General features: G+C 35.7%; 1 protein-coding gene across 5 annotated transcripts in view; it reads right to left on the bottom strand.

Moving 5' to 3' along the window:
• The window catches only part of OPA1 (OPA1 mitochondrial dynamin like GTPase), a 58,764-nt gene that overhangs the window by 20,002 nt on the left and 25,687 nt on the right, over positions 1-13,075 (bottom strand). For 4 of the 5 annotated variants that reach the window (XM_082319231.1, XM_082319233.1, XM_082319232.1 and 1 more), the window contains 12 exons: positions 12,922-12,994; positions 12,040-12,155; positions 11,366-11,430; positions 10,669-10,745; positions 7,848-8,013; positions 7,147-7,299; positions 6,493-6,601; positions 5,977-6,056; positions 4,716-4,856; positions 3,227-3,343; positions 1,812-1,905; positions 331-441 (listed from right to left, as the gene is read on the bottom strand). In XM_082319231.1, coding sequence (XP_082175357.1) covers positions 331-441; positions 1,812-1,905; positions 3,227-3,343; positions 4,716-4,856; positions 5,977-6,056; positions 6,493-6,601; positions 7,147-7,299; positions 7,848-8,013; positions 10,669-10,745; positions 11,366-11,430; positions 12,040-12,155; positions 12,922-12,994 — 1,302 coding nt within the window. Of the gene's footprint in view, positions 1-330; positions 442-1,811; positions 1,906-1,994; positions 2,050-3,226; positions 3,344-4,715; positions 4,857-5,976; positions 6,057-6,492; positions 6,602-7,146; positions 7,300-7,847; positions 8,014-10,668; positions 10,746-11,365; positions 11,431-12,039; positions 12,156-12,921; positions 12,995-13,075 lie in introns of those variants that run through there. The other variant, XM_082319235.1, reaches the window with a different exon arrangement.

Genomic DNA, 13,075 nt, shown 5'->3' with positions numbered 1-13,075 from the left:
CTCTGAGGTGTGGATTAACCATGTTGTACTAGAAGAACAACAACTTCCCTTCGAAATATTACTCTAAGTACATTTTTCAGTATACTGATGCAATATATTTATTCACTGATTTCACATCTAGTGTAAATCATGTTGTTTTATCACGCTATGCTACCCATGTGCACCTTTGAATCAGTGAGATCTGACTGTATTTGAGAAAAATTCTATTTGTGATATTAATTAAATGCTAGCACATGAACAACCCATACTGCATTAAATGTTCTCAAGGTCAGTGGTCAGAATTTGCTTCATTTCAAGCTAGTTCCAAAACACTATAGAACAGGTACTTACTGAGATCCTCTGCGAGCTGGACCCTCTTGCCAGTTAGGAGCTTCACCTTTTTTTCATTGTCCTCAGCAAAATCTTCAAGCACTTCCTTTACATTCTTCTCCAAGCGCCTTACTGTAAAAAAAAAAAAAAACAAACCAAACCAAAACAACAAAACAACCAAAAAAAAAAAGTAAGTGGTAACACTTTTGCACCTGTAATGACCTAAGGGCAAAATTTTGGGAAGGTCTGTGGGAGCCACAGTGTATGTCATCAGACTAACTAATCTGGTTGCAGAAAAGGCAAACTTCTGAACACATAAACCCCTTGTTTGGGCCATTAAGACAGGAAATTCTTTGAGAAAGATGTTTAAATTTTAAAGGATATTTTCTCTCTGAATTAAATTGTTGGATGACTTTTTTAGTAGGAGATAAAAATATCTGTAGACTGCTTTGTTGTCTATGAAATTCAGCAGTTTCTTCTTTGAGACTGGGTGTCCAAGAAACTTTTATTGTAAGCATCCTTGCTGCCTCCTTCTGAACAGTTACACTTTCACTATCGACATCACCCTCATCAGATGAATCAAGGCCAAGTCAATTAAAGGTGAAAGATGGAAAAAGAAGTTAATGATGACAGCAGAGCATGGTATTGAAGGATTGATGACACACAGAGGGGTGTTGCTGTATACACAAGGCTAACAGAGGTCAAAAGCTCTTTAAAAGCAGTATTATGTCCATCTTAACACTCATCCTTGCCCTTCATACTTAAGAGGGAATACCTCCTAATTAAACTTCCTAATTTTCAGCCCAGTAGTTGTCAATGAGGTAGGTGGTTTGAAGAGACAGGACCTAGCTGTCTACATTTAGGGGCAATTTCTTCTCCATGGAGGGTAACTTGCATCACATGACAAGGTTCAAACCTTTTACTTGCACCTTCTTCAAGCAGCAGGTTGAAAACTATTTTACAGATCAAAGATTGTTAGTAGTAGTTGTACCATGGCACTAGTAGATTGCTACATAAATGATGCTTTTTGAGGAAGCTGCTGTTGTGTAAGCTTGTCTAGATATTACATGGATTTAAAAATTAATTTAATTAATTAATTAAATTAATTAACAGATTTAAAAAACCCATTAGAATTTATTTTTTTTTATATGAAACATTTTAAAATTAAAATCTACAGCCAGACTGACCTGAGAAAAAAGAATATGGTCACTATTTAATGAAATTATTTCTGCTTGGAAAAAGATATTGACAATTGGCATCACATAAGCTGAAAATATTTTACACTGGAGAGTGTCTTAATTATTTGACATTCTATTTACACTAAATCATTTAACGTAAATAGAATGTCAACTTCTATTTACTTTACATCTTTTAGTTACCTAACCAGGACACAAAAATCAGCCACCCACGCTAAGCATAAAAGAAACACGTAGCTAGAGGAACACTAGAAAATTTCTAAATAATTTTTTGTTTCAAACACCTCAAGTCACTGTGAGCCTTACCTTCAGTGTTAGTAAGCTGCTGTCTCAGCGTGTTTGCTGTAATTGCCAGCATTCTCTGTATTCGCCAGAAGAGGACAATATCATTACATTCAAGCTGAAACGAGGGAAGTTGTAGTGTCAGACCTCTGATGTCCAGTGAACATCCTACACTTAGAAGAATCTCTCGACACTTTTAGCAGCAACTGTAAACTCATGTATACGTATCCTGATCTTGCACAAAACTCCCACAGAATAACTACTGTAAGGAACAAGGAAACACACCAAAAATACTTCTCAAGAACAGTGTCAGCCTTATTTAATACACTGCATCCCCTTTACATCTACTATTTTCAACAGAAAGAGCTGTATCAAGGGCTATCATGGAAAAACAATTTGCACACGCTATATGCAGGCTGGTGAGTATAACCTAATGCTTATTGAAACACCACACTTGTTCATAGCAAACACACTGAAAGACAACAGCTAAACTCTATATTGTGACTCCCTGCCTGACAAATGCTTCTGAAGACAGCGTTGGGCCAAGGGCTATATTTGTTAACCACAGAAGAGACAGTTTCTACGCCTGCAAGGATGGCAGGAGGGAGCACTAACTTCACATTAGGACACCTTAAAAAGACAGTAACAGGAATAGCAGGTTAAGTGTCATGGAGATGCAGCTCTCCCCTCTATCATCTCCTCTCTTATCTCTTACAAGCAAAGGTATTTCTGCAGTAGTAAAGATTTCTGGCTCCATAGGGACCATTCTTTCTCATTTAAAAGAAAAACAAAACTCCACAGAAAGTGAGGAGCTCTACCTTTCCACTAATTTCTTTTTGATTTAAAATACAATGGTAAGAAAACTGTGTATTCTTTTCTTTGTGTGACTTTGTGCATACTGTCATTTGTTGCACAAGCTTGGGTTTACAAAACTGGGAAGTCATTTAAAAGATCTCTTTATAAGCTCCATAGTTTTCCCCCCCCTCAGCCCCCCCCGTTGATCACATGTGGTTCCAAGCATTAACTCTAAACACTTATTTACCATACTTATCCCATGAAAAACCCTTACTTAATGTTTTCTGAATTTTTCATATCAGTGAGGTAAATAAAAATCAATTGGAAAGTGAGAGAAATGGATACCAACAAGATCTCAATAGCTGTACAATACTACTTTTAAAAGTGCATTTTCAATACATATTGGTGAGTAACAGATGTTTAGGTCATGGCTGATACCTAGTGGTCATTTTATAGAATTACCACCAGGATGGCATTTTATCAATTACAAGCCTCCTGTAAAACATATCTAAGATCACCAGCTATCTCAAAGTAAAGGATATAAAAGAAAAGCTAGTTTAAAGTATTTGTAGAATTTTTTTTTTTTTCAACTGAGATGGAAATATTAAGGCAAGACACCAGTGTGTATCTGTTCTTCAATTTACCTCCGAGTCCACAAAATGCCTCTGATAATAATAGAAGCCTCTTCGACATAGATTGCAGTGGTTCAAAGCAGTCTTCAGGAAATATCTTCTATAAATTTGGTGCCATGTGTCTTTAATCTAGGAAAACAGTACTTAAATTTGACTAAATAAATACATACACTCACTCTCGTGCATAGTTTAATGATCACATTTGATTTTAAAATATAACTCCAAATTCCACTATTGCTGTCACGTAATATATGTTTAAATATTTCTCAGCAATTTGTCTGTAACTGGTATATGATTAATGTGTTAGTTACATTTGGCAAACATTACAGATGAATGTCAATCTAAAAATCCACTCTTCCATGCTTGTAACATAACTGAACACTTAAAAATATTGTCTGCAGCCAAAATACATTCAAATTATATACTACAAAACAGGACAAATTGTTCTGCTCTTGGCATGATGCAATCTTCACATTAACACTGAGAATACATTTTTGAGTGGCATCCATTATCAATTAAACCAGATTAAAGCATAGAGAAATATTTAATAGGTCTTATGTAAACAAACATTTGTAACTTTCCTTGATTAGGCTTATTTATGTTCCAGTTCTTCAAAATTCAATATGTATATAGATATGGCTCTTCAAAAAAATAAAATTAAGAAAATCAGTTGCTTAGCTAGAAAGGAAACTCAATTTGCACTCAGTCTCCTCATGTAAAGGATGTGGATTGCTACTCCCACCTTTACAAAAAGGTCGTGCAAAAAGTAAGTGCTGTATAGGAAAGGCACAGCAGGTATTTAAATAACTCTTCTACTTTGAATAAGTACATGTATTAATGTTGAAAAGCTAGCCAAAGTTACTGCAGAAAATAAATCACTGTTAAAGGAAATCTACATCTATTACTTTTTAATGTTTGAATTCTCATTTAGTTAAAATCTTACATTTAATTAAATAAAAGGTCTAATTATGGTTAAGAGCCATACACTGCAATGAGATAAATGATTTTCCAGAACATTTTAAAAGAACAATACATTCCCTCAGTGCACTCTAAAAAAAAACCCTGCCTTTTTTCAAGTGTTTTTACAAGATTTCCTGCTCTTCAATGTACCTATGAACTACAAACTGCACAGACAACCACACTGAAAGCTTAGGAATGCACAATATGTTTTTATCGTATCTTGCTCACAAAGGCCTTGATTCCACTATATAACATCTGAACAATAACTTTAAACAAGCCTTGTCATAATGCAGGCGAGAAAATCTGCTCAGTAGATTCTGATTTCAGTCTGAACTGACAGATTCCAAGGCGTTGTACTGCGTTTGTCTGACAGCCAACAGAAGTGTGTGAATTGCGTGCAAGCAGTCATTTAGTAATTCATTTGGAAACATCTGGATTACAAATTCAGTATTTAGATGGAGTCTTTTGTACGCTATCTAGAAAGAACTTTCAAATGTTCACAAGGGGCTTCCATATGTTTTGTTACAATTCTGCGTCTTACCAGACATGGGTCCACTGTTATTCCTCTTGCTTCAAGATTCTTTCTCACAGTCGTCACTTCATCATTTGCCAGATAAGCTGCATGTTCTTCATTGCATTTGATTAATTTCTCAAGTTCATTTTTTGTTTCATTACGAATATTCTAGGATAAGAATGATTAGTTAGAATTAATTATTATAGAGTCAGAGATCATCAGCACCTCCTCAATAAAGTCTACCTGCTTAATAAGCCAGAACAGAAAATACCTTTGACACTGTTAACTATTACATTTAAGTGACTCAAAAGGATATTTGTGCAAAGATGTCTCAAATACAGTCATATTTTTTTTTTTCTTTTCATTATGCACAGAAATGCAGAAGAGGAAGAGAAGGGTGGAAAAAAAAAAATCATAGGTGTTAGCCTCCTTTCCCCTTCATGAACAGCTGCTAGCAGGGTTCACATTCACGTATCACCTGTGACACTGATAAGAACTGCAATTTTTGCCTAACAGCTAGCAAGAACTCTCCACAGATTCATACCTTTAAGTTGCTGTTCATTAAATTCAAGTAAGATAGGTTGAAGTCACTGCCTTTCTCCCATACCTGGCTGCACACAGTTGACTGTAAAACTCCTTCCTCTGAAACAATTACTTTCTACTGTATTCTTTTGAATTCTACTTACTTCTTTAAAGTATGATTCAGTTTGAGAAATATCTAGAAAAAGTAACATAAAAAGCCCATCATCTCTGGGCATTGAATGGAAGGTGCTATTTAAATTCAAAAGAAATTTCCAAAAGCTATGAGCAAACAAGAAGAGAGGTTATAATGAAAATGGTCAATCAGAAGATGCAACTGTGACTAGAATGCTAGTGATCACATACTAATGAAATCCAAATGGAGCATGCACCTTCTGCTTAAAAGGCATGCTTGGAAAGTATAGAAGAGAATAGCCCAGTTTCCACCCTGTTTTCATCAATTTCTTTCTACTGGAAGAACTTCAATATTCAGGTCAATGACATAATAGTAAAGATGTAATTCAGCTGAAGAATGGAAAACAGTTTATAAACCACTATTTACCTGCAATATGAAGAAAGTATATGGAATTCTCTGTGATGTAATATTTAAAACAATGAATAGTAAAAGTAATTCTGAAGTATTTTTTTTCCCCCATCATCTAAATAGCTTGAGGAGGGTTCATATTTTTGAAAATGTACTGAGTAATAATCAAAGTTTTCTAAAGGTAGTGAACTACAAATTAGTTTTGTTTTTTTTTTTTTCTTTTACCTGTTCTTTGGTGCGGCCTATCCAGTATAACCACCTTTTTTTCCAGTCTGGACCCACCATATCTTCAATAACAGATTCAGCTAAAAAAGGAAACATGATGTTAAGTGTCACTCAAAATATATATATCCAGCCAAATTCATAGTTCTAAAATTGTCAGGTGTTTAAAAATCTTACCTTGTTGTAACTCGCATCAAAATTAATTATGCCTGATAACCACAAATGGATCAACTACTTCCCCTGCATTTACCCTATTCTTCTACCTGTGTGTCTATACCATTTTTTGACTCCACGGATCTCTATTACTTATCTTGCAGTTGCCTCATTGCAAGAGCAAGAGCACTAGCCTTTGAGGCTGTATTTTGCTAAACATTTCTATCAGTATCGGTACCATCTTAAACTGTCACCACTGTCTCAGTTGTGCTGATAGAAAAGCTTGCACTGCAGTGAAGTGAAATAGATCTGGAAATTGGACCAGAGTAAAATGCACACAAGAGTGGGATACATCACACAACTCACTGTCTTTGAGACGACTTTGGAGAGTCTCTTCCATAAAATGAATAGCTGCATCCCACTGCTGTTTATCAGATATTGACCGATCTTCTAAGGCATTGTGCTGGATGACTCGCTGCAATACAGAACATTGTTTTAGCATACAATAAATAATTTATTCAGGATTTAGTAAAAAAAAAAAAAAAAAAAAAAAAGATTTCTGACATTCTCTTCATTTTCTGATGTCTATAAAAACAGCATGTATTGGGCACACAGGATTTATTCAAGAGGCACCTTTTCAAAGCACTGCCAAACATATTTTCTTATGCCTTTAATTTGACTCTCTTCTATAGCCTAGCATAAATAATGTAAAAAAATACAGCAAGCAATATGAAATCCCTTGAGATGACAGAATCTGTAAAGATGGTAACGAAATGCTGCTATTTTATGTGGCTATACTTAAAAGAACAAATGAGCTGATGCTAAACAATTCTCACAAGGTAATAATAAAATGAATTGAGAAACTGAATTAAAACATTATATAGAAGAGGAGAGATGGACTCATCTCCCTATCATTTTATGATTACATTAAAAGAATGCAAAAATACTGAATATGCAACTTTAGTAAAAAGATTTCAACAGCACTTAGTCAACAATGCAAAAAAACCCACTACATTGTACCAGGCTATCCTCCGCTCTCTCGTTCCATTTATGTCGTTTAATACTTTCTTCTTTGACAGCTTGTTTCAGTTTATCAAAGATATCATCATGCTCTTTTCCTTTTTGTTCTGTCATGAAACGGGAAAATTCTTCTTGCAAAGTCTCCCATGCCACCTAGAAAGTTAGCAAACAATAACTACTGAAATGGACCATTATACTATGCACCAGCTGGTAAAGGAACATTTATGACAATTCTTGCAAGTATGAAAATTTGCATACTTTCTGAAAACAACGTACAAGCATAAGAGTAAGTAACTGACTTTTCCTTTACTGCCTTATCCATTACTAATAAAGTCAACACTAAATTTTGCTTTGCTATGTTGTAGCAAGTGGAATTCCGTTAAACATGCATAAATCTATTAAATATGAATATACCTAGCTTGAAGGGTTTGTTTAACCTTTTAAAAGGACGGGTTTTTTTGGTCTTTAATAGGGAAAATTCACCAGAAGAGCAAAATACAATGTTCCTGCTGTACATGCTTCTCAACATCAGGATCTTGGTAGCCTTTTCTTCTAGCCAGCTTACACCTCAGAACTGTAGTCATGCCTTCAAACTACCACCTTACTTCTCTGGAGCTATGCTTTCATTTCAACAGGCTTTGCACGTGTTTTTTGGTTTTTTTTTTTTTTTTTTAAATTTTTTTAAATAACTAAATTCTCACCTCTACTGCTTTATTAGGCAGTTGCTTGTCAGTCCACTGCTTCAGTTTGATGTCCACAGTGGTGTTAAATGTCCCTGAGTTCATAGTCTGTGCTGCTGGAAGGTAGATATTCTCAATCACATGAGTAGATACCCTCTCCCATAAAGTTTTCTGAAGAATCTCCTCCCTAAAATAGAAAGTTATAACACACATGATGGCTTCCAATACAAAAATGTCTAACAAGTATGCATTCAATTCATTAGAAATACTGAGAAAACATGACTACAGAACACAGGAAATACTCCTTAACATCAGGACACAACTTCAACCAAAATCCGCTTGGAACTAAGGACACAAATACACAATGCAAGACAACAACAGCAAGACAGCTTCAGAAGTTGTCCTCTACGACTCTTATGGCTGCCGCTGTACTGCACAACAGTTCCTTGCAGCCTTTAATTATACCAATATAACCATGCAGTGTGTACATATGCATAGCAGGTGGGGGAATGACAAGGGGGCAGACTGGAAAGCATTGAAATGATTTGACTAAAAAGTCCACACTCCCAAAAAAGCATGTGGGTTTTGTTTCTGTAGTATTCTGATTTGTTTGTTGGAACACGCTGTAGTTTTCCATCTGGGATTTTCATTGATTGTTCCCAGATTTAATAAACAAAGAAGCAAGTCAAAAAGTCCAACCTTTTACCAAAATGTATATGGACATTCATTTATAAACGTGCCTCACACCACTAGAAAACTAAGCACCACTTTCCTATTTATGATGCGGTTCAAGAAGTAACAATGGAAACAATCTAACTTTAACCTTTTTAAATGACAATAAACTTACTCAGGAAACCTTGCAGCTGCAGCGAGACAACTCAGCTGAGCCAGTCTAACGTGTAGCCAGTACCCACAGAGGCAGTCACGCGCCTTCTGCTCCTGCCACAGTCTCCAGTAAGGGTTGTGGGTTTCTTGCAGGTTAATTTTATGCTAGCTCAGCATGCTAAATCAGCTTACCAACAGGTCATATGAATGCCAGACTTGGTAGAATGCTGTGAGCTAAGAGCTGAAGAATAAAAACTGCTTTTTTTTGGTGGCACAAGACTATCTGATTCACTGAAGCCCTTTTCTTCCAAACAGGCTGAAGTTCAGGACACAAGCCTCATCCCTGGTAATGCCCCTACTCTAACTAAGCCATCTGGGGACAAAGACTGACAAACTTCCCATAAATATCACTTCTCCATGAAACTTTATCTGTTTCAAAAATGGCATAATTGAAAATTTCTCTTTTGTGTTTAAAGCATCCTTCTTTGAGATCTGAAAATTTTGAAGCTGTCCTTCTGACATATCAGTATAAATGGGGATCAAAGCCACTAATTTTTCTACTGTTGGAACAGATCTTTGGCATATTTAGGGTAGTAAAGGTATTTATACAAAATTAAAAGGAACTCAAGCATTTAAAATGTAGAAAGAATTCACTATAAATAAAAATTAATACTGCCACCAGTAAAAAACATTTTCCTTAAAAAGCTTTGTTCAAAATACGATGATTTGGATAGCGTTTAAACAAAGACCAATTCTTGATCATTCTTGATCACCATTAAAAGAACTGGGGATATGGCAAATTAATTTCACTTACATGGTGTGCTGGAAACCGTCTGTTATGGATTTTATCACTTACAAATGCACTGTAGGAGAATGGCAGTCCTTTGATTAAGAACAAACGCAATCTCATTCCTTCTTTACTGATGTGTCAATAAAAATACACTTTTGCTCTGCTTAATTCAATCAAACTCAATTGGAAGGAATGGAAATTTTAACAGGATAGAAACATTTGCATTCATCAAATGCACTGTTGTTTTTACGCTGCATATAATGGCCAAGAGAAGCATTTTTTCATGACTAAGCTTTTCAGTTTTATAGCTCATTAAGTGTTACACAACTAGAATCACCACTACATTTTAACTTTCAAAAGAAATGCACAGAAACATTCATGTTATGCACCCACCTAATCCACAACATAAAACTAAGCATACTACACATGGGCCAGGGTACTTCAGCATCTATTCAACAAACAGCAGCAAACACCAAAATGGCAAACCTGCATTACATTTGGACTAGAACGTAACTTCAGACTAATACACTGCCTACAACACTTTACATTGGCTATTCTCCTCTCAGCCTGCATCTACAGCGGCTTTACTCTGCAGTGATGCTACACTGCTAAAATACTTAGACTAAGCTCCTTCTCTCACACCTATGTCTGCCTTACAAAGAAGTAGGGCAGCGCAGTACGGTGCTACTTGGTTGACGCTACCAAGGAGATTCACATGTAGGATGAAATTCTCAAACATCCAGATCAGCCCTTTTTACAGCCACAAATTACATAATCTTTAAAGCTTCCAAATCTCCAATTCACAGATACACAAAACTTCCTTTTTTTCCAAGGTCATATTTATTATTTTGATATGCACAATGATAATCCCCAAACATCAAGTTAAGAGGAATTACTGATTCATACTTCAAATGAATATCTGAAAACATCTTTATTATGACTGTTCCTTTTCATTTTTGAGGAACATCTATTGTTCATTATACTGTATAAAACCAGAACAAAACAGAAACTTACATCATATAATTTTTGTTGAGGGATTATACAAGTATTTGCTGATTCAGAATAATAAACAAACATAGACTACTTCCACAGGAACAAAAGGACATAATACATTGTCCTAAGAAAAACAGTTCCTTATTTATATTTGAGAATTTTGTTTACTAATGCTCTTTATATTTTAAAGGTAAACTTCTGCCAGTTAATTAAAAAAAAAAAAAATTACTGTACCAGTGCTTTGGTGTGACCTGAGTCAAACTTATGACTTCATCAAGAATCTCATTCTTTGCTTTTTCAAACAGTTCATTCTATGCAAAAGGAAAAATATGAAATAATAAGATTTTAAGTATAGTTTGATCATGTTTCCACACAAAAAAACCAAACCCTTTTTCTTACGGCCCTTAAGCCTAAAATGATACCTTCTGGTCACGTTCTGGACAACGTATGTGCTTGTCATAAGCTACCCTGGTTTACCATACATCTTCCCACCCATCTCTTGCATGCCTCTGGCCAGGCATGGCATTTGAATATTCAGGATCTTATAAAAGAATTAGAGAATGGGATCACAATTGTTTTGTTACTCTGTCTGTCTGAAAGACCAGGGAATGTAACTTCTCTTTGCCAGTTCTGTCATGATCACAAAAACACTGACCTGTTCCTGGGGGCAAGTTAAACCAGTTAACTGCATACTAGAAGAGTGAAGGACTTGTTAAGTATTGAAGTATCACAGTTTTGAAGCATGCTATTTCATAAAACAGAGAGCTCAGTATTTCCGTTCCCTAGAATAACTTACACTGTCCTCACATTTTAAAATGTCAGTACTTTATGTTAACTTTAAGAAACTTTTACAAATGAGATTAAATGGCATAAATTTTAATCCATCTTCAACACTTTGTAGCACACAAATTAAAGCTGTAGTCTAATTTACCCTGTCAAGCTCACGCAACCGGGGGTAATTGTTCTTCCATTCAGTCTCAAGATTGAAACGTGTGGCTGCAAAAATCAGAAAAATTAATTTTTTTAATTGTCTATATGCACTTCATGACTATTTTAAAAGTTTAGCAGCTCCTAAAATTGCCACGAATCTTGCTTATGACAAACCCTCCAAGAACTTTAAGGGCCTCTCTGCAAATGAGCAACTTTTTTGCTGTTCATACTTAGATATTATATATGCAAATTGCAGGATTCATGCATTGAAAAAACATAGTGGAAAGAGAGCTATTCAGTTTCCAGCTCTGTACAAGCCAGTCCTGCCCTAGTTGATCCGATGGTATCTTTATCTAGGAAGCCATTTTAAACAACATCTGAATCCAATGGAAGAATTGTGTTTTGCCCATAAAAAACCTGAATTTTTGCCTTCATACTTATTTACTCCTTTGGCTTTCAGAGCAAGTGGGTCCTTCATACCATGAATTATTATTTTATGTGTTTTTGTAAAGATTAACCAGGGCAATTACCAATTCATGAGAAACTGTGATCATATAAAACATGAAAAACACCATTGCCCAATCATGCTGGCAAAACAGTGTTATTACATATGTGGAAGAACTAACTGTTTAACAGCAAGTTGCTATTTCACTTTGTTTTTGAAAATATGTTTACCTTTAAAAGCATCTGCTTGCTGCTCCACAGACTCTCTCACCATTTTCCAAAAGCAATCTGATACAGCAAGACTTAAGTTCTTTGTTGTTACCTGGTGTGCCTTCAGCATACATGTCCTGTAAAGAAAGAGAGCTAGAGGAAATTCTTCTATGCATGCCCATGCTTTCTGGCCCCCATTTTCTCCTCACAAGAATAAAAGCTTTGCTTTTTATAGCAGAGAATAACATGTCAATGTGCACCTAACCCAAATTCCCGTCTCTTCCTCCAAAATATTCAATGCAGATAATCATGAAAGCAAGGGGAAAAATAAAAACCAAGCCAAAAAAACCCCACCACAAATAGATTTTTATTTTAAAGGTTGCAGTGCAGGTACTGCAGTCCCAAAGACTGTGCAGCATACTTTCCTGAGAAATATAAGCCTGTGAAATCAAAACTCTGCTGAATGAACTTTCAGCAGAACACATAAGCTAACCCTTTGAATACAACATTGTTGTCACACCAAGATGACTGATATTTAGAGGCACTACAACTCATATTTGGGCTGGATTCACTCCTGCCAGCTGTATCAAGTGCCTAGACATAGGCTGGGAACTTAGTTCTTCTAGAGCCAATGGAGAGATACAGAAACCTCTGAAGAGATGCTCAGAACTGCAGTGGAATCAATCGCTACCTGAAGGTACCTGTCTTTCTCCATTGACTTACAGCAAGCATTAGGAAACCAGGCTAACTTGGTCACCTTGGGAAGATACTTAATTTAAGCAGATTAAATCTCAAATAGTGTTTCCCCACTGCAATCCTTTTTTTAAGTTCAACAAGAAAAAACTGATGTTACCATTTACCAGCACAGGCTCATTTTAGTAAAAGGAATAAATAGCAACATACTTCAACAGCTTTGAATTTTGAAAAAATTCCTCTTCATATTCTTTAATAGATTCAATGCTTTCACTGCTGTTTCCTGGAGAAAGAAGAGAGTGCTGCAACAGTTCCATTTAGACAGTTTTCTCTGCTATCAAGGAGAAAATAAGCAGAGCCAGAG

The sequence above is a fragment of the Platalea leucorodia genome (genome assembly GCF_965183815.1).
Source record: "Platalea leucorodia genome assembly, chromosome: 8".
NCBI classification, from domain to species: Eukaryota; Metazoa; Chordata; class Aves; order Pelecaniformes; family Threskiornithidae; genus Platalea; species Platalea leucorodia.
Note: the sequence above shows the minus strand (reverse complement) of the source record. Positions and strands in the feature narration are given on the sequence as shown.